This window comes from Gigantopelta aegis, chromosome 11 (assembly GCF_016097555.1).
Source record: "Gigantopelta aegis isolate Gae_Host chromosome 11, Gae_host_genome, whole genome shotgun sequence".
In the NCBI taxonomy this organism is placed as follows: Eukaryota; Metazoa; Mollusca; class Gastropoda; order Neomphalida; family Peltospiridae; genus Gigantopelta; species Gigantopelta aegis.
The window spans coordinates 11522043-11543570 of NC_054709.1; the positions used below are offsets into that span (position 1 = coordinate 11522043).

The 21528-nt window shown below is 38.8% G+C and overlaps 1 protein-coding gene across 1 annotated transcript in view; it reads right to left on the reverse strand.

Moving 5' to 3' along the window:
* LOC121385658 (serine/threonine-protein kinase 11-interacting protein-like) overlaps nt 1-18427 on the reverse strand; it is a 46614-nt gene extending 28187 nt beyond the window's left edge. Inside the window, exons 1-9 of the mRNA XM_041516418.1 lie at nt 17844-18427; nt 15586-15791; nt 12616-12783; nt 10491-10598; nt 9063-9134; nt 7616-7745; nt 6895-6998; nt 5632-5721; nt 727-774 (exon numbers count right to left, since the gene is read on the reverse strand). Coding sequence (XP_041372352.1) covers nt 727-774; nt 5632-5721; nt 6895-6998; nt 7616-7745; nt 9063-9134; nt 10491-10598; nt 12616-12783; nt 15586-15791; nt 17844-17922 — 1005 coding nt within the window. The 5' untranslated portion in view covers nt 17923-18427. The remainder of the gene's footprint in view (nt 1-726; nt 775-5631; nt 5722-6894; nt 6999-7615; nt 7746-9062; nt 9135-10490; nt 10599-12615; nt 12784-15585; nt 15792-17843) is intronic.
* Nucleotides 18428-21528: the final 3101 nt, after the last annotated feature.

Below are 21528 nucleotides of genomic sequence, written 5' to 3' on the forward strand. Positions count from 1 at the left end.
TGGTAATTATGACACTTGGTCTAAGAGTGTCAGAGAAGAAAGGAAAGGAATGTTTGTTTAATGACACCCCAGCACATTGTTTAATCAGTGGCTATTAGGTGTCTAACATATGGTAATTATGATATTTGGTCTAAGAGTGTGAGAGAAGAAAGGAAAGGAATGTTTGTTTAATGACACCCCAGCACATTGTTTAATCAGTGGCTATTTGGTCTAAGAGTGTGAGAGAAGGAAAGGAAAGGAATGTTTCTTTAACCACACCCCAGCACATTGTTTAATCAGTGGCTATGAGGAAAGGAATGTCTGTTTAACGACACCCCAGCATTGTTTAATCAGTGAATATTGGGAAGGAAGGAAATGTTTTATTTAATGACACCCTCAAAACATTTTATTTACAGTTATACGGCATCAGACATATGGTTACGGACCACAGATACTGAGAGAGAAAACCTGCTGTCGCCACTTCATGGGCTGCTCTTTTTGATTAGCAGCAAGGGATCTTTTATATGATGCACTCTCCCACAGACATAGTAGTACATACCACAGTGGCGACAGCTGGTTTCCTCTCTTAATCTGTGTGGTCCTTAACCATATGTCTGGTGCCATATAACCGTAATTAAAATGTGTTTGCGTACGTCGTTAAATAAAACATTTCTTTCTTTTTTTATATCTTTTAAAGAAATACTGAACTACTGAAAACAATTATACTTTAATTTAAAAGAAACTCACAGCAGTTTTCACTTCAGAAGAACTTGAAGACTTTCCATCCAGTTCAAACTGGAAAAAAAAAAAATCAATTAAGCATGAAATTCATAAAATATAAAATCTATTAATTATAATCTCTATGAAGTATAAAATTCATAAAATATAAAATATATCAAGTATAATTCATAAAGAATAAAATCCATAAAATATAAAATCTGTCAAGTATAAATTCATAAAGTATAAAATCTAGTAACTACAAATTTACACAGCATAAAATGCATAAAGAATAATAAGGTATAAAATATATTAAGTAAAAGATTGATGTAAGTATAAACTCCAAAAAGTATAAAAGCCATGAAATATAAAATTAATTAAGTATAAAGTCCATAAAGTAAAAATTCCTTTAAGAGGACAGACACTAGTTTTTGAACACTAAGGTATATTTTTCACCTAGACCCTAGTTTCAACTCGTAAAAAATGGACACTGGAGAAAACTTACATGTCCTCAAACAAGGGCACCTCCCCACCACGCAAGTGGTCTGGTCCGAACATTCCAACAGCCAATGGGATGGCCTAAATTCTTCTACTGCATACTGCTCTCTAGTTCCGGTCACATGACTGTAACTTCCTTCTTTTTCCCTGAGCGCATCGCACGGAGAACAGGAAGCGGGGAGGCCCGGGCGGGATGAAATCTTGAGGACAGGTAATGTATCTATAAAAGAGAAAACACTCCAAGTTTTCTCCATTTCTTTAGACATTACCTGTCCTCAAACAAGGGCAGCATTCAACAGATGGAGGTGGGTGCCGAGATCCGTAGATGCTTGTGATAACTCCCCAAACCGGAAAGAGGCTGACTAGTGGAAGAATGAGGCCAACCCTGGTAAGCCCTCCTCCTAGGGATGCCCGTCACAGACCTATGCAGGTGATGTTAGTAACAACAACCAGAATGGTGGCATCCGTCAGCAGTGGCAGGTACGGCTCCCAGAACAAAGGACCAGGAGGCGGCTGCCACATCTCATGCTGGTTCTGACAGGGTGGGAAGTCGTAGCCACCAGGGATGCAGGTGTTAGGTAACCCTCACGTATTGAAGTGTTATTTTTGTAATAACAAGCGACAACCTAATGAGGTGCATCCGTCAGAACATTGAACAGAACAAGACCCCCGAGTGTTTTCTGTCTAGTACACCAAAGAACTGTTAGTTCAATAACGACAACAAATAACCACATGCAGTGCAGGGTAAAGGTTATCGAGACAAAAGTTCCGGCACCAGTGCGTGAACTGTGCAAAAGAACAAAAGTCTAAACAATCCTCACCTGTTGATTCGATGGACATCTCGGTATGCAGCCCAAAATCAGACAGCTTGTATTCAACAGACTCTGTGCAACAACAACCGGACCCAGATGATGGAACCCCTCAAAGTCTTCTGTGGAGATATCCCTCAGATAATAGTTGGCGAAGATGGAGTCCGTAGCCCAGAAACAACCAGTGATAATGTGCTGAATGGGTGTGTTGCAGTGCTGGGACATCGTGGCAGCCAAGGCACGGAGTTCATGCAGATTAGAAGCAGATGGAGCAGGTAAACCCTCCTTCTGATAGGCGGTCAGGATAGAAGACCGGATCCAGGTGGCCACCGTGTTTTTGGTAATATCCCTCAACCGACTCTGGTTACAGGAAAGGAAAAATCTTTCGCAATGTTGTCGAAAAGATCTGGTCCTCTCGATGTACTGGTGCAGGGCTCTGACAGGGCACAACGCAAGTCCTCTCGGTGAAAACGTACCAAGTCTACATCAAGAGCACGGAGTTTTGAGACACGGGCAGCCTGGCAAAACCGAGTAAAAACACAGTCTTCTGCGTCAAGTCTTGCAGGGAAGAGGATTCGATCGGCTCATAAGGTGCGGTCGATAACGCTCGTAACACCAGATTCAGGTCCCATCTTGGTGGCTGAAACCGGTGTACTTGATCATCAAGGCGAAACCCTCTGATCATGTTATGAATACCCGAGAACTTCGTTCCAGTAGCGACATCATGAACAGTAGCGATGACTGAAACGTACCCAGCGATGGTAGACCCCTTCAATCGTAAAGCAGTCCGCAGATACAGCAAAAAATCAGCAAGACGAGGTATCTGGATCGTCTGAGGTTTGAGTTTTTGCCAGACAAGCAAAACCAGCTCACGTTGTAATCCGCAGTAGTAGATGATCTGTGTGCTTTCAAAATGGCCGCTGTAGACTGTGAAGAAAAACCTTTCTTCCTCAAACTCTAGATAAAGTCCACGCGTGCAGCTGGAACAACTGCGGACGTGGATGGTATAGTCTTGACGTGGGATGCAGCAACAGATGATCCCAGTCTAACAGTGGTAAAGGATGTGGATCGGCAAGACGTATTAGATCTGGATACCACATCCTGGAAGGCCACATCGGAGCAATGAGCAACAGGCGACAATGGTACAGCTGAAACCTCTGAAGCACCCTTGGAAGGATTGGTGGAGGAAAAGCGTATGCGTCCATCTGTTCCCAGCTGATGGCTTATCACCAAAGTCTCGCAGAACTCGAGCACAGGCCAATCGATCTACCGTAATGGAAGCCGCCGGTTAAACCGGACCGTGGATGGTCCCGTCTAGATCCCTCGGAGGCCTTGGAAGCCACATCAACTGAAGGTTGGCGCTGACGATCTGTGGAACCTGTAGGGAGTCGTACAGGTCGTCTGGAGCGGCTACGGTCCCGGCTCCGATGCGCCGAAGAGGACTTCCCCACCGAAGATCGGTGAGCCTTGGAATCCGTGGAGCGTCTATCTGAATGAGCCGGCTTCTTAGAGGGCTGCGTAGAGACCGCAGGCCTGTCATCTGAAGTCTTAGGTATCAGTGGAGCTGAAGAAGCCACACCCCCTGAAGAGGGGACTGGAACCGGACCTGACCCTGAACCCGCCGGTTTGGGTAAGGTCGCCATTGACGCCAATGTTTCTTTCAGCATGGTCGGTAGAATTGAACGTAATACTTCCACCACGGAGTCAGCAATTGAAGGCGAAGATTCCACCTTCTTGGTCCTCGCTGACACCATCTTCAGATAAGCCGCGAACTCGACATCAGACAAGCCCGAACAAAGGTCGCATCTTGAAGTGAGGCCACACTGAACACGACAACCTGGACATAAGTCGTGTGGGTCGCAGCCGGCAGTAAACTTCTTGCAGCGTAAACATGCTCGAACTAGTCGCTGACATGATAATAGTAATTTTTCAATCTGTGAAAAGAAAGAAAAACCAACCATAACACAAACACAAAGCCGACAACGACAACCGGCGATATAACAACATTTCATGTCATTAACACTTGACAAGTCAAGCGAAATACGCGAAAGACTTACGAAAGCTAACGAAAATTAAGGTGAAAAACATTTCACCCAAACACAAAGCCAGTCAACAAAGACACCATTTTGCAAATGGCGTCCGACACGAGAACCGGCAATATAAACAACATTTCATGTAATTAAACGCTTAGAAAGACAAGCGAAATAACATACGAAAGCTAACGAAAACGAAGGTGAAAAACATTTCACCCAAACACAAATCCAAAACCAAAGGTCTTATAAAAAAGTTGACTCCAAACAGAGCCAAGCAAAAGGACGTCCAGACCCTTTAGTGAAGAGAAAATGAAGGAAGTTACAGTCATGTGACCGGAACTAGAGAGCAGTATGCAGTAGAAGAATTTAGGCCATCCCATTGGCTGTTGGGATGTTCGGACCAGACCACTTGCGTGGGGGGGGAGGTGCCCTTGTTTGAGGACAGGTAATGTCTAAAGAAATAAGTTTGGTTAATTTACAAACCTGTAAGAAATTTGAATATAACAGAGTGAAACAAGAGTCTGTGACATTGAAATACCCTTAAAAATAGACTAACACGCAACTCCATAATCCGCTACTTCTCAGACGCACATGCAAAATGCATTTTTTTAGAACACCAGGATGACCAGAAAACATCGAATGTAAAATGATAATCTAAACATTAAGTAATGTTTGGTGATTATAAACACTCAGTGAGATGACTTAGTGTTTAAAAACAGGGTCTTCCGGATGTACGGAAAGGATAAACTAAAATATAAAATATAAAGTAATGTTTGATTTCAGTGATCATAAACATGCTAAAAAAGCTATGTGTATTTACTTTTCCAAGCAGCAATACCTGCTTCTGGAGTGTACAGGTGTTTAACACAATGTGAAAATGGTCTCTAGGGTCTGTATTTTACCCGGAGTTGACAGGTGAGTATAACACAATGTGAAATGCGATGGTCTTTGTGTTGGTAAATAGGGTTACTGTGTGAATATAAACTGATGTATAAACAATGTGAGAATGCGAGCGTAAATAGGGTTACTGTGTGAGTATTTTACCTGCTTCTGGAGTGTGCAGGTGAGGTATAAACACACATGTGAGAATGTGAAATAGGGTTACAATGTGATGTATTTTACCTGCTTCTGAAGTGCAAAACAATGTGAGAATGCGATGGTCAGGGTTACAATGTGATGTGTTTTACCTGCTTCTGGAGTGTGACAGGTGAGGTATAACACAATGTGAGAATGCGATGGTCTCTGTGCTGGTAAATAGGGTTACCATGTGATGTATTTTACCTGCTTCTGGAGTGTGACAGGTGAGGTATAACACAATGTGAGAATGCGATGGTCTCTGTGTTGGTAAATAGGGTTGTGTGATGTATTTTAATAGGTGGGTTACCATGTGATGTTACAATGTTGTACCTGCTTCTGGAGTGTGACAGGTGAGGTATAACACAATGTGAGAATGCGATGGTCTTTGTGTTGGTAAATAGGGTTACCATGTGATGTATTTTACCTGCTTCTGGAGTGTGACAGGTGATGTATAACACAATGTGAGAATGCGATGGTCTTTGTGTTGGTAAATAGGGTTACCATGTGATGTATTTTACCTGCTTCTGGAGTGCGACAGGTGAGGTACAACACAATGTCAGAATGCGATGGTCTCTGTGTTGGTAAATAGGGTTACCAATGGTGCTCAACTGAAAAAGAAAAACAAACAACTAACGTCAGAGATCATAACGCCAATGAAACCAGAGAACACATGCTTAACCAACAAGAAGAAGAAGAAAGTAAATGTTTTATTTAACGACGCACTCAACACATTTTATTTACGGTTATATGGGGATCAGACATATGGTAAAGGACCACACAGATATTGAGAGAGGAAACCTGCTGTCGCAACTTCATGGGCTACTCTTTTCGATTAGCAGCAAGGGATCTTTTATATGCACCATCCCACAGACAGGGGGGTACATACCACAGCCTTTGATATACCAGTCGTGGTGCACTGGCTAGAACTTAACCAAAAGGACACATACATGTATTTACGAAGCTATGATGTCACTATAATTCATATGGTAGCATTAATCATATGGGCCCATGCTATGAGGATCGACCTCTGACCTAAACCTGACATGTAAAACAAGAATTCAGCAGAATTAAATGTCTAGCCTACCATAAACGTTTTCGGTGAACTGTGATGAACATCCATAGGTGCAACTATAAACCAAGTTTTAATGACCTAAGACTTATAGTTTGTGAGAAACTGATCTAAACATGAAACTTTAATGCAAAAGTTGATGCTGTCGCTCCCGGACAAAATAATACCATTATCTCACCTTTTTACTTCATTACACGCGAAACAATAAAAATACAATTTGTATGTCACTGGTGAATGTTTCATAACTTCCGTATATCACGCTTGGGTGTATAATAATCTCTATTACCAAACTAAAGTGCTGTGTAAAATAAAAATGGAATCTGAATGGCATTGGTGAATATACTAAACCTTCTGTATATCATGTTCATGTGTGTAAAAAAAAAATATTTTTTTTAAAATCAAAGAGCCATGTAAAATAAAAATATAATTTGTATGTCACTGGTAAATGTTTCATAACTTGCATATCTGACGCTCGTGTGTGTAAAAATCTCTATTTCCAAACTCAAAATGCCAAGTAAAATAAAAATATAATTTATATGTCACTGGTGAATGTTTTATAACTTCCATATTTCACATTCGTGTGTGTAAAAATCTCTATTTCCAAACTCAGTGCCATGCAAAATATATATATATTTTTTATGTCACTTGTAAATGTTTCATAACTTCCGTATATCTTTCTCGCATGTGTAATAATCTCTATTTCCAAACTCACTCTTCTCAATCGGTTAAGGTTCATCAGTGGTTGTAGATTAGCATGATCAGCCAGACAGTTTTCGGATATGTCTAAATCTTCCAGCAGAGGTATTTCTTCTACACCTGGAACAGAAAAAAAGAAGTGTTTTATTTAACAACACATTCAACACATTTTATTTATGGTTATATGGTGTCAGAAACATGGTTAAGGACCACACAGATATTGAGGGAGGAAACCCGCTGTCACCACTTCATGGTCTACTCTTTTTCGATTAGCAGCAAGGGATCTTTTATGTGTACCATCCCAAACACAGGGTAGTACATACCACAGCCTTTGATATGCCCACCGATGGGAATCGATCCCAGACTGACCGCACATTGAGTGAGCGAGTGCCTTACCACTGGGTTACGTCCCGCCCAACACCTGGAACACATGCAGACACCCATGAATACATATAACATCTATTTAATCAAACATTTTAATGTAACAATGTTAATGGCTCCCAGCTTTTCTCTGTTACTCGATTCAGAATGCTAGAAATGCCATATTTTAACATATAAAATTCCAATTTTTCTTGAGGGAGCATGCCCCCTCAACAGGTTTGTGCCTTCAAATACATATATTTTCATCCCTCAGACAATTGAATTAACTGTGCCCAAACTTTCAAATATACACTTCCTGGGCCCTGGTCAGTCTCAGCTTTTATAATAAGAAATGAAAATATGAAAATCGTAAATACCTTGTATGTTATCGAGATTGTTGTTTCTAAGTACGAGGGTTTTCAGTTTGGCTTTTGCTGACAGTGAGAAGGACGGAATGGCACCTAGATTGTTGAATCCCAGGTTTAATCTCTGTAATTCTGTTAAATACTGAAATAAACAGCAGACATCATAACAACACCATTACAAATCTACTTGTCCATTAATATTTTCATTTGTCCAAATAGATTGTTAGTTGTATTTAAGAGATCAGACACTGTTTTCGATTACTCAAAATGAAACAGCATTATACATTTTTACTTGTCCACTGGACAACCACTAATGCACATTTTACTTGTCTCAGCAGATTATCACTAGACAGGACAAAGGGATAAGTGCTTATAACATGGCTGTTATTCATTTTTTGCGATGATTGTTTTTTCTAGGTTTAGTCTATGTAATTCTGTTGAATACTGAAATAAACAGCATACATCATAACTACATGGTTGTTTGTCACTTTTATGTCAATTTATTGATGTTAAACAATCATAAATTGTATAAAATCACATAACGTTGCAATTTTAGCCATTTTTATTTTAGTCAATTTATTGGGTAGATATTGATAAATTGACACAAAAAAACAGCTACATTTTCCCAATAGTAGCAAGTGATCTTTTATATTCTCCATCCCACACACAGGATAGCACATACCACAGCCTTTCATATACCAGTCGTGATACACTGGCGGAAACGAGAAATAGCCCAATGGGCCCACCACTGGGGATGAATCCCACACCGACTGTGCATCAAGTGAGTGCTGTACCACTGGGCTACGACTCGCCCCTTTTAATTACAGATCCATAGGCTTATATCAGAGGTAGAGAGGGTTCCAATCTAATTAAAATTAACTCCACTGGTTAATTACTATTACATTTAGATCTAACAGCACTCCATTGGAGCTGAACTTTCATTCGACCAAACAAAAGCTTACTTGCAAAATCATGCCAGTGATTTGAAAAGAATTTGAAAACATTCGGGATTATGCTGAGGGTATACGAAACAATTTGGATGAATTACGAAGTATGCCGGAAACTAATTTCAATATAACATTTTATACAAGACGAAAAAAACAAAACCGTGATGGAATAGCCCTAAAATCTGTTTATACTAGTATACAATCCAGAGTTTATTACTGCACTTTTCCCCCTGTTTTTTAATGTTGTAATAGACCAACAAGTTCACCTATTGCATAAATAGTCTCGCCCAATATTTTTAGAATTTGTATTCTCCCGAATAACGCTATAAAAGGCGAAGTGTAATTGGTCAGTATTTAAATTGTTATTTATAGATGAAATGTCACCTGGACATGGGAGTCCACGCAACGCTGTTAGATCTACTGGTAGACCAGTAGAGCTAATTTTAATCAGAATGGGAGGGTTCAGATGGCACTTACGGTCACAAGCTGGTACTAATGAAAGAAAAACTTACTTCCAGATAGTTTTCTGTGGTTTGCAGATTGTTGTGACTCAGATCTAACACTTGTAGCAATGGTAATAACCGCTAGAAAAAAATAAATAATAATAATAATAATTCTGAAACACACAAATACATGTAGTTTGGCTCTTTGTGACCACGGTTTCTGCCAGAGGGTAAAACGGGTATGGCACCATACCCAAATTGTTTTGCAGATTTTTTTTTTTTTTTAAAGTTAACGCTTTGACAAAAATTTATTAAGTATTCTTATCATTAATGTATGATTTTCTTAACTCTTAACCCTAAACTTGACCCATTTTCCAATCTAATTAAAATTAGCTCCACTATTACATGTGGATCTAACACCAACCAGCTGGAGCTCATGTCCACCAATCAAAACCTTACTTGCAGAATCCTGCCAGTGATTTAAAAATAATTTGAAAACATTCCGAATTATCCTGAGGGTATACGACATGTTTCGTGTGAATTACGAATGCCTTAAAACATGTTTTATTTTGTAAAATAAATAATTTGTAATGTAAAACTGAAGACTGATTTAGTTTTTTTTTTATATAAATAAATAAATAATTTTTAATGTAAAATTGAAGACTGATAACCCACCCCGTACGTATTGGTATGGTTCGCTGTACTGCGGCCACTAAAATAGACTCGCCCGATATTTTTAGAATTTGTATGCTCCCAAATAACGTTATAAAAGGCTAAGTGTGATTGGTCAATATTTAAATTATTATTTACAGATGAAATGTTACCTGGACATTGGGGACTACGCAGTGTTGTTAGTTTTAAATCACTGGCAGGATTCTGCAAGTAAGGTTTTGATTGGTGGACATGAGCTCCAACTGGCTGGTATTAGATCCACATGTAATAGTGGAGCTAATTTTAATTAGAATGCCCATTTTCTTTTTGTGGGAGGTCCCCCCATACCCACTATTGACCGTGGTTGCATTCAATTCCATAGCGCCATACCCAAAAATTTCTTTTTGGTACAAACACTACTGACCTACGAGTCATTAGTCTTGGGCCCAAAACACACCGAATCTGGGTCTGGGTCTGGTGAATATGGTACCAGTCAAAAAATTAAACACATTGAATCAAATGTGACAAAACACACCGTGTCTGTGCTGGTATGAACTACAGATCTGACAACAGACGACATAGAACATGCGCTATATTTTACCACCGCCAGACTGGCAGCTGGACAATGTTCAAACAATACTCTAATTTTTCTTAATGAACAACAGGAAAGGTATATATTAATCAATGTGGATTTCTCATAATTATTGCTGATGTTTACAGACGTCAATTTAGTTTAATTAAAGATAGTTTAAACAATTTTTCTGATTGTTCGACATATCTAAATTTTCTGACTGGCCAACACGTTTTTATTTTTCCGATTAGTCAAAGACAGTTTTCAAAACTTACCAAAGATCCATCGAGCATCTCAATTCCGTTAAAACTTAAATACACAGATTTTAGTTCTGGCCATGACATTGGAGAACTCATATCTCCACCGCACAGCTCAAAGAAATCCTGAAAAAAGGAAGGAAGGAAATGTTTTATTTAATGACACACTCAACACATTTTATGTTATATGGCGTCGGACATATGGTTAAAGACCACACAGATATTGGGAGAAGAAATCCGCTGTTACCACTTCATGGGCTACTCTTTTCGATTAACAGCAAGGGATCTTTTATATGCACCATCCCACAGACAGGATAACACATACCACGGCCTTAGATATACCAATCGTGGTGCACTGGCTGGAGCGAGATATAGCCCAATGGGCCCACCTACGGGGATCGATCCCAGACCGACCGCACATCAAGTGAATGTTTACCACTGGGCTGAGTCCCGCCCCCTGAAACAGGGATGACACAAAATAATAATATAAAAAGATAATAATAAAAAATTAAGACTACAGTACATTTCCATTCACCTGAAGTGTTTTTTGGTAATCCTGGTAATCCTGGTGTTTGTAATACCACAAAATGCATTTTTCGTATTTCTTAAAAACGCACGCGCGTTTGAGTAAAACCCCGTTGAGCAGACAAGGTTTAATCTATTTTTAGAGGGGATTTTCCCGTTTCAACGTCACAGATGTTGGTATACCACGTGACCATTATCATTTTGGTTTGGTTTGTTTTCTCGTGCACAGTTCGCGCAATCAACATCCGATTTGTTGTCGTCTGCTTGTCGTTCATTTTGTGAGGTTTTTCTTCACAGTTCGTGAACATTTTCATTAACAATAAAGTTCAGACAAGTAAGTATCTCAATACAAAACGTTACAAACCCTTAAAACCAATAGTACCCGGTGCCGAATAGCAAATGTAGGCTAATTGTGGTTTATATATAAAATTTATTATTTCAAAAAATTGTGTAGCAATCTCTGAAACCTGTGTAGCAAATCACTACACGATACCGAACAAAATGTTTCAAGAATTTTAAAACATTAAGCAGTAGTTGCTAATAAATTTTGAACAGAGTAAAAATGTTGCTAATCAAAATTTTTAAAACAAAACGTCCCTTGATTTTTAAAACTAATCTTCACAATAGTGGAAATGATCGCTTGGAAGGAATTAAATGTTTTATTTAATGACACACTCAACACATTTTATTTACAGTTATATGGCGTCAGACATATGATTAAGGACCACACAGTTACTGAGAGAGGAAACCCACTGTAGCACTTCATGGGCTACTCTTTTCGATTAGCAGTAAGGGATCTTTTATATGCACCATCCCACAGACAGGACAGCACATACCACGGCCTTTGATATACCAGTCGTGGTGCACTGGCTGAAACGAGTGATTGGTTGGGATCAGTTTTCAATTAAGAGAATTCCATGAACTTAAATATCTCACATACCATAAAAGTCTTTGGTACACTGTGATGAACATCCATAGGTGCAATTATTATTTCTAAAAAAAGGTTTCATTGATTCTGAATCTATAGTTTGTAAGAAACGGACCTACATGTGAAACTTTAATGCAAAACGTTTAACACAAAAGTTGAAGCTGTTGTCATTGCCACTGAAAAACTAATACCCATAGGCATACGGGCTCCCATTTTTGTAAGGTGGAGGAGTCCGATTTTTGCCCAAATTAATCAAAATTGCCAGAATCCGGATTACAATGTTTATTCATATTAGCATTACTGCCAGACAGCTATAATAGTGTTGCAAACGAATCGCCACGCATTTTTACATGGATTACACCTAATATTCGAAGAAGGCCTAGTTGTGTTACTTATGCCTAATCCATTTGTTCTTTAAAAAGCAATAAAATATGTTTCAATCAATACACCTAATATTGTGGATAGAATGATGGAAATACATGGCGAAAAGTGTTCAGGCCAGCTCATTTTGACCAAATGGTTCTACTGTTTTTGCCCACATCTGAGGATTTTCTCCAGGACTGGGAGGGGAGCGCCAGTTGCCCCCCTGCCCCACAATATTGTACGCTTATGGTAATCTTGCCTTTTTACTTCGTAAAGGTGAGACAAACATTCATTTTTTTTTAAATTGTATCATAAGACCAACTGTACCTGTAAGTGCTGCAAACTCCTGGAGACTGTAACCGAGCAGAGTTGTCCCCTCAGTTTCTGGAGACCTTCCACCAGGTGGACGGGCACTTTCTTCATCTCCAAAACACGAAGAGCTCCAAATCTGTGAATGTGAATTCCACCGAGGAGGGTAGCCGATGTGTGCATGATCTGAAAATAGTAACACACACAGTAACACCTCAACTAGTGACCATCTCCATTTTGCAGAATGTGTTAATGAATGGTTAACAACACCACTAGAGTACACTGATTTATTAATCATCGGCTATTGGATGTCAAACATATGGTCATTTTGACACAGTCATAGTGAGGAAAACCGCTACATTTTTTATATCTTTATATTTGTACATCTTTTATATGTACCATCCCACAGACAGGATAATACATACCACTCGTAGTGCACTGGCTGGAACAAGAAACAGCCCAATGGGCCTACCGATGGGGATTGATCATAGATTGATCCCTTATCAGGCATACACTTTACCACTGGGCTACATCCCGCCCTGGAACATGACAGTAACATGGCGTATCCATTATCTCAGGGGGGGGGGGGGGGGGGGGGGGGGGGGGGGGGGGGAGAGAGAGAGAGACAGTATTGCCCAGCCCTCTAGATTCTGACGCCTATGGCAAACAGCCATTATATAAAGATAATTTTTGTGACAATGATATTACATCTCTCCTACTAAAAACAAATAAATTCATTACGGATGTTTATCGATATTGATTATCTTAATCAATTTAAAATTGATTATCAACTACAATTTAACTGTTTTGATCTCTGAAAGAAATGTTTTATTTAACGATGCACTCAACACATTTTATTTACGGTTATATGGTGTCAGACATATAGTTAAGGACCACACAGATTTTGAGAGGAAACCCGCTGTCGCCACTACATGGGCTACTCTTTCCGATTAGCAGCAAGGGTTCTTTTATTTACGCTTCCCACAGGCAGGATAGCACAAACCATGGCCTTTGTTGAACCAGTTATGGATCACTGGTCGGTGCAAGTGGTTTACACCTACCCATTGAGCCTTGCGGAGCACTCACTCAGGGTTTGGAGTCGGCATCTGGATTAAAAATCCCATGCCTCGACTGGGATCCGAACCCAGTACCTACCAGCCTGTAGGCCGATGGCCTAACCACGACACCACCGAGGCCGGTTTTGATCTCTGAAAGCTGCATAGCACATTGTGATGTGATACTGAACAACAAAGAAGGAATCAATTGCTCCCCTAACTTAGTTACCGTAGATCATGGGGAAAAATTTAAGATATCACCATATTGATAAGTACTACAGTGATTTATCTACGATTTTTCACCAGGGTCCCATTTCCAGTGAGAAAATTAGCGCGAGTACAGGTAAATTATACTTGGTAAATTATACTTAGGATATGTTTTGACTATTTCAGGCCATTGAATGATTCAGTACATCACTGTTAAATTAATTTATTAGAACATACATAATTAAATATATATATATATTGGGCACTTTTAGTACAATTTTCGTAATTTTCGGTGCCAGTTTCTTTTGGAAAAGGGACCTATGTTCGGATCCACAAAATGTCTGGATAAATCTCTGTACTATATAAATTTCACATGATAAGGGGAGTTAAAATGACTCTCTTGGAACTAAACTCAGGGGAGTGACAGCTCTTCTTTTCTTTTTAAAGGGACTTACTCTAGTTTTTAAACACTAAGGCATACTTTTTACTATTATAGCAATTTTTGGTAACTGAAATCATACTTTACTTAGATTCTATGGTTTAGATTATCAATTTCCGTACATTCAAAGTATTTTTGGTCATCCTGGTGTTTTTAAAGCCGCACACCCTAGTTCCATCCAGCGAAAATAAATTATAATTTGGTTAATCTACAAACCTGTAACACACTTGGATCACGTTTTTATCAAATGGAGTGAAAAAGCAGGTTTTATATCGATAAATACCATGGGAATCCCCATGTCCCAATTGCTTGAAATAATGTTCAAAGTTAGTATTTTGATGTCACCCGTAGATGTTGCTCGAAGCACAACAATGCCTACGTCACGACAAACTTCACAGACTTGGGGTGCGTTTCTTTCACCTCTCCTGGACATGTTACAACTGTTCTGTCCTGGTTGTATCCCGTCTCCAGATATCGTAAGACTTAGCAAAATTATTGGTTTTAAGGGTTTGTAACGTTTTGTATTGAGACACTTACTTGTCTGAACTTTATTGTTACTGAAAATGTTCACGAACTGTGAAGAAAAATCTCACAAATGAACAACAACAAATCCGATGTTGATTGTGCGAACCGTGCACGAGAAAACAAACCGAACCAAAATGATAACGGTCACGTGGTATACCAACGTCTGTGACATTGAAATGGAAATATCCCGTCTAAAAATAGATTAGACCTTGTCTGCTGAACGTTTTTCTCTCAAACATGTGTCCGTTTTTAAGAAATACGAAAAATGTATTTTGTGGTATTACAAACACCAGGATTACCAGGATTACCAAAAAACACTTCAGGTGAATGGAAATGTATATTCTAAATAATAAATGGTAAGTAAAGTGCAATTTTATTTGTGAAAAAATGGGTTTAATAGCGAAAAACAATGCCGTAATGGTTAACAACTAGCCGTAACTAGGGTGTCTGCCTTTAATATCAAAAAATACATTTCTCATATTTTTTAAAAACGCACGTTCGTCCGAGAAGTAACAGATATGGAGTCAAGTTTTAGTCTATTTTTAGGGGGTATTTCAAAGTCACACTCATATGTTTCACTCAACTGCAACTTTATCCAAATGTGTTACAGGTTTGTAGATTAATTAAACTTAATGTTAATTTTCACGGGTTGAAACTAAGGTCTGTCCTTTTAAACGAGGTCTGAAGTCACATGACTAAAAAAAAAAAAAACCCTCAAGATTGTTTTTGTGGGTTTTTTAAACTGAGAAATCCGAACTAAACCTTGAGTCCTGGAGTTTTTGAAATGAAGTGTTGTAGAAACTGCACATCTTTTTTGCAGCTGTTCGCATTCTGCTGCTGCTGTGTTCCCGGCACCGATTTCGGTTCCATTTCGTCGCCATCACTGTGTCTGCGAAATACGGCGTTAAGCATTACCAGGCATTCCGTCGTGATTGCCAGTTTACTTTCTCCATTCAGAATTTTGTCTCCTAAAATGATAAAGGAATGGAATGTGTATTAAAAAATTGCTATTTCGTGTCTAACATGTATGATTATTTTGATGCTTGGTCAAAAACAAGAAAGGAAAGGAATCTTTGTTTAATGACACCTCAGCACATTTTAAACTACAACTATTTCATGTCTAACATAATTATTATTACACTAGCCATGGGATCGGTGATTTTAAAAATGTACTAGCAATAATTAAAAATGTACTAGCCCTACTTTAAATAAATACAATTTTACTAATAGTAATAATCAGATATGTCACCTAAAGAGGGAGATTGAGCTTAAAAATCCTTAGATTGAGGAAGAAAGGGGGGCCAAGATCTTAGATATTCATATTTACAAAATATGTAAATGCAGCATTCGACAAGGATTTTTTTCCACTAGCCGTCGGGCAAGTTATACTAATTATTATTAGCCCAACACTGAATGTCACTAGCCATGGGAGTGGGGCTACCATAATCTAGAAGCCCTGGTAATAATATGGTTATTTTAAAACACTTGGTCTAGAAGAAAGGACAGGAATGTATGTTTAAAGTTTGTTTTGTATAATAATAGTTTGTTTTGTTTAACAACACCACTAGAGCACATTGATTCATTAAATTTAATCATCGGCTATTGGATGTCAAACATTTGGTAATTCTGACTCGTAGTCATCAGAGGAAACCTGCTACATTTTCTTAATGCAGCAAGGAATCTTTTATATGCACTTTCCCACAGACTGGAAAGCACATACCACGGCCTTTGACCAGTTGTGGTGCACTGGTTGGAACAAGAAAAACCCAATCAGTTGAACAAATCCACTTCTGCGACACACCTCAAACGAGCACTCAACTGACTGAACTAAATCCTGCCCCTTGTTTTGTTTAATGATACCACTAGAGCACATTGATTTATTAATCATTGGCTATTGGATGTCAAACATTTGGCAATTCTGGCATATAGTTTTAGAAAGGAAACCTCATATATTTTTCCATTATATTTAGCAAGGAATCTTTTATATGCACCATCCCACAAACAGGATTGAACATACCATGGCCTTTGATATACCAGTCGTGGTGCACTGGCTGGATAAACAATAGCCCAATGGGCCGACAAATGGGGATCGATCCTAGACTGACTGTGCATCAAGCTAGAGCTTTACCATTAGAGCTGGGCGGTATTTAATATATATATACCGATACTGATTTTCCGTACTGAGCAAACCTCAAAATACCATAATTTCTTGCCATTAAATAACAAAAGTATAAAAATATACATCCAAAGACATTACTTTAATGGAAATGACTGACAAGAGGATCGTATGGGCATCATATTCAAGTTGGAGGAAATTTAACACAGAAAATCCAACATGTCAAATTTTAATGTGAAAAATGTAGCGATATATGATTACAAAATACAGGGGTTCAGAAATGGAAAATATTTAACTAGCCCTCTAGACCAGAGCCAACTAAAATCTACTAGCCTGCCAGAATTTCTACTAGTCCACCAGTCTATAGAACAATATATTATTAACAATATTATACAGGGTCTTCACTTCAAATGAAATATATAGAACTATATACTGACACAGGCGCATGCACGGGGGGGGGGGGTCAAACCCCCCCCCCCCCCCTGCTCAAGGCGAAAAAAAAATTGTCAGAAAGCAGCTCGACTAGCCAGCAAAAAACACCTCAGAATAGCCCTAGAAGGGGTCCATTTTTCAAAATGTTCGGGGTGAGGGCCCCAGACCCCCCTCCACGGGCTTCGCACCTGCGGCACCCACGGTGTCGGGCTTCACCAGACACCTCGACCCCCCCCCCCCCCGCCGCAAAATTTCCTGCGCACGCCCCTGTGACAAAACATTATTAATAATATCTGGTAAGTGATCAACATCACATATCAATCAAAATAAAAAAAAGACAGATTGACCGTAGAAAGCATCACTACGGTTTCACCTGTTTATGGCCGATCTAGGGATCCAATGTTTTATCCCCGTAAGCTAACGGAACGTGTGTACTAAAAAAATAATTTTAAAATTTTAAATCCTTTCTCACCACTTTTTTGAAGCAGCCGACACAAATTGGCCAGCACGTGGTAGTCTTTGGCATCATTCGATCGATTCAGGGGATTCATCCTGGCGTCTGGTCAGTCACTTCACTTAATTAAATCACTCACATGCATGTGACTCAGCTTTACACTAACATCCAAATAAAGATACATCCTGCTCCACAGCAGTTACTGAACTTGTGAAGAATTTTTTTTTTTTTTTAAATAAAAATTAAAATGATTGAACTTTAAAACCCTATCATGGGCCTATGGCTATGGTAGTTTTGAGATTTTTACAGTAAAAGCATATATATTTATTTATTTCACAGCATATATATTTTTTTTTTCACAGACAAAAGTCACGACTCGCGAGCTAATGCAGTAATTGATCAACATAATGATCTGTAATCAGCGAAGTCATTACACAAGTTTTCTGACTGCACCCGATTTCGGGTTCTGCCTCAGCCTCTTAATAAATTAGTAAATAAATCTTAAATTCTGTTGTTAGAACACTACGATCACGTAACATGCGTGATTATTTATGTCTTACAAATATCACATATTGTTTTTCGGTTGATAAATCAACACTCGTCAGAAGAAACATTCACTACTACTCTTTTGATTCACTATGAAATCGAACAATCCTAGCGCCTGTCAAGCCAGTGAACAAAAGCGACTGCGGAAAAACATTTTCCATTGGTTAGGCCTTTCTTGTAGTTTATCTATAATATGATTAAAATGTACATTTTAATATTTTCTTCATAGGTATACAAATTTTATCGCTGTACTTTTTTGACAGTATGTTCGCTCCATTTTTTTTTTGCTGGTGAGACTAATAAACATCACTCGCGAATCCAGGGATGGGTTCTAGGGTGCGCGCACTTCGAATTTAGGAGTACATGCTTCGAAAAAATAATGTTTAGCAGATTAATACAATCAGTTTATTTGTTGTCAGTGGTGGTATATTTAATATTTTGGTCGGCTTGGTGTTTGTGGGAAAGACTGCCATATGTAGATTAGGGTTTTTTTTTTTACCGGTCTCGGTGGCGTCGTGGTTAAGCCATCGGTTTACAGGCTGGTAGGTACTGGGTTCGGATCCCAGTCGAGGCATGGGATTTTTAATCCAGATACCGACTTCAAACCCTGAGTGAGTGCTCCGCAAGTCTCAATGGGTAGGTGTAAACCACTTACACCGACCAGTGATCCATAACTGGTTCAACAAAGGCCATAGTTTGTGCTATCCTGCCTGTGGGAAGCGCAAATAAAAAATGCCTTGCTGCCTGTCGTAAAAGAGTAGCCTGTGTGGCGATAGAGGGTTTCCTAAAAAAGAAACCCAGTGTCAGAATGACCATATGTCTGACGTCCAATAGCCGATGATAAGATAAAAAAAATCAATGTGCTCTAGTGGCGTGTGTAAATTAAAAGAAACTTTACTTTTTCGTTCCTTTTTAAACGTTACACCCCTCTCGGGTTTCCTCTCAAAATCTATGGTCCTTAACCATATGTCTGATGCCATATAACCGTAAATAAAATGTGTTGAGTGCGTCGTTAAATAAAACATTTCTTTCTTTCTCTCCTTATTTAGTTATTATATCATCAACTGCCCTAAAACACAACACATTACAGTCGCACAAGTCTGCTCAGATTTGGACACAGCACGAACTACTATGCTAACCAGACCCCCCCCCCCCCCCCCCCTCCCACCACTTAATAATATTTATTTTAATTTACTGAGTATCGAAGATCAAACAAAAGACAATAGAATCTGTTACACTACATGTACTTTATTAGATACAGTTTTAGTTCAGTTGTTAGCGATTAATATTTTATGTACTTTATTTTTGCTGGTAAATCAGACTATGTTTTTATTATTCATATATGAACATGGAAATTGCATTGCATTGCATTGCATTGTATTTAAAGGGACATTCCTCAGTTTGCTGCAATTGTTAAGATGTTATCGACTAACAGAGACTTTTTAACGATTGTAATTACATATCAAATATATTTTTCTGCATAAAATATTAGTGGCTGCATATTAAACGTGCTTCTGATCGTTCTAATATTTGTACTAGGTTAAATTTCATTTTATTTCCTAAAATAATTTCTTTCGTACGTACGAAATCCAGTTTGGGCTTCTTATAAATATTAAGACGACCAGAAACGCATTGAATATACAGACACTGATATCTTATGCCAATAGAAGCCAATGGTTAAATCTTCTTAATGTATAACAGAGCCTTTTTGACAACTAAAATTACATATTATATATATATATTAAGCCTATGTTCTTGTTTAAAACATCACTGTCTAGAGGCGCACGGGGGGTGGGGTGGGGTGGAGGAATATATTTTCCCAGAGAAGCACAACTCGACACCCACCCCCCACCCCTAGTGCTGGAGCAAAACATATCAAATTGGGTCAAAAATATACAAATATTAGGGCAAAATGTGCTGACCTCAGATCCTTTTACCATGTCTTTCTATCATTCTGCCCTGAAAATTGGTTGTAATGCATGTATAAATGCCCAGTGAACGAAGGTAATGTTTTATTTAACGATGCACTCAACACATTTTATTTACGGTTATATGGCGTCGGACATATGGTTAAAGACCACACATATATTGAGAGAGGAAATCCGACCTCGCTACTTCATGGGCTACTCTTTTCGATTAGCAGCAAGGGATCTTTTATATGCACCATCCCACAGACAGGATAATACATACCACGGCCTTTGTTACACCAATTGTGGATCACTGGCTGGAACGTGAAATAGCCCAATGGGCCCACCGACGGGGATCGATCCTAGATCGATCGCGCAACAGACGAGCGCTGTAAAACTAAACTAAATGTGTAGTGATTCATTTGCAACCCTATATAGCTGTTTGGTAATAATGCTAATATGAATAAATGCTGGTATCCAGATTCCAGCATTTTTGTTTAATTCGGGTAAAAGCCCCCTGCCCCCTTACAATAATGGAAGCCAGTACGCCTATGGTTCAACCTTTGACTTCGCCAGTTGCTCGATTCGAGGCATGGTGTTTTGAGTTTGAAGTGGACAATAATAATAATCGATGGCTAAACAATAAAACCAACACAGATCACGTGTTAATAGTAATATAAATGTTGGTTTGGTCCAAATATGTGTACTTTATTTTTATACCCAACCCAGTATTTTTTTTTTTTTAAACTTTATTACCCCAGATCACTGGCAATGTCAAGGTTGGGGTGCCTTGAGTCATCGTCTTACAAATGTACAATAATAATAAAATTATAACTTATTTCATATATACCTATATGCACACATACACATACATATAGATACACACACACACACACACACACACACACACACACACACACACACACACACACACACACACACACACACACACACACACACACACAGATACATATATACATATATACATATATATATACATACATACATACATACATACATACATACATACACATACATGTAATAGTCAACCTCGACATACATACAATTTATAGATATTCATACATCAATACATACTAGCCAGTGCCAGGTCTGCCCACTGTTTCATGCACGTAAGCGGGATCGACCGCGTAGATTGTAGGCCCCATGCATATGGTTGACTTAAAGAAACTTCCTTTTTATGGAAGCTTCGATAGCTCAGAGCGTATCGTGGTTAGTCTTCAATTTGCGGG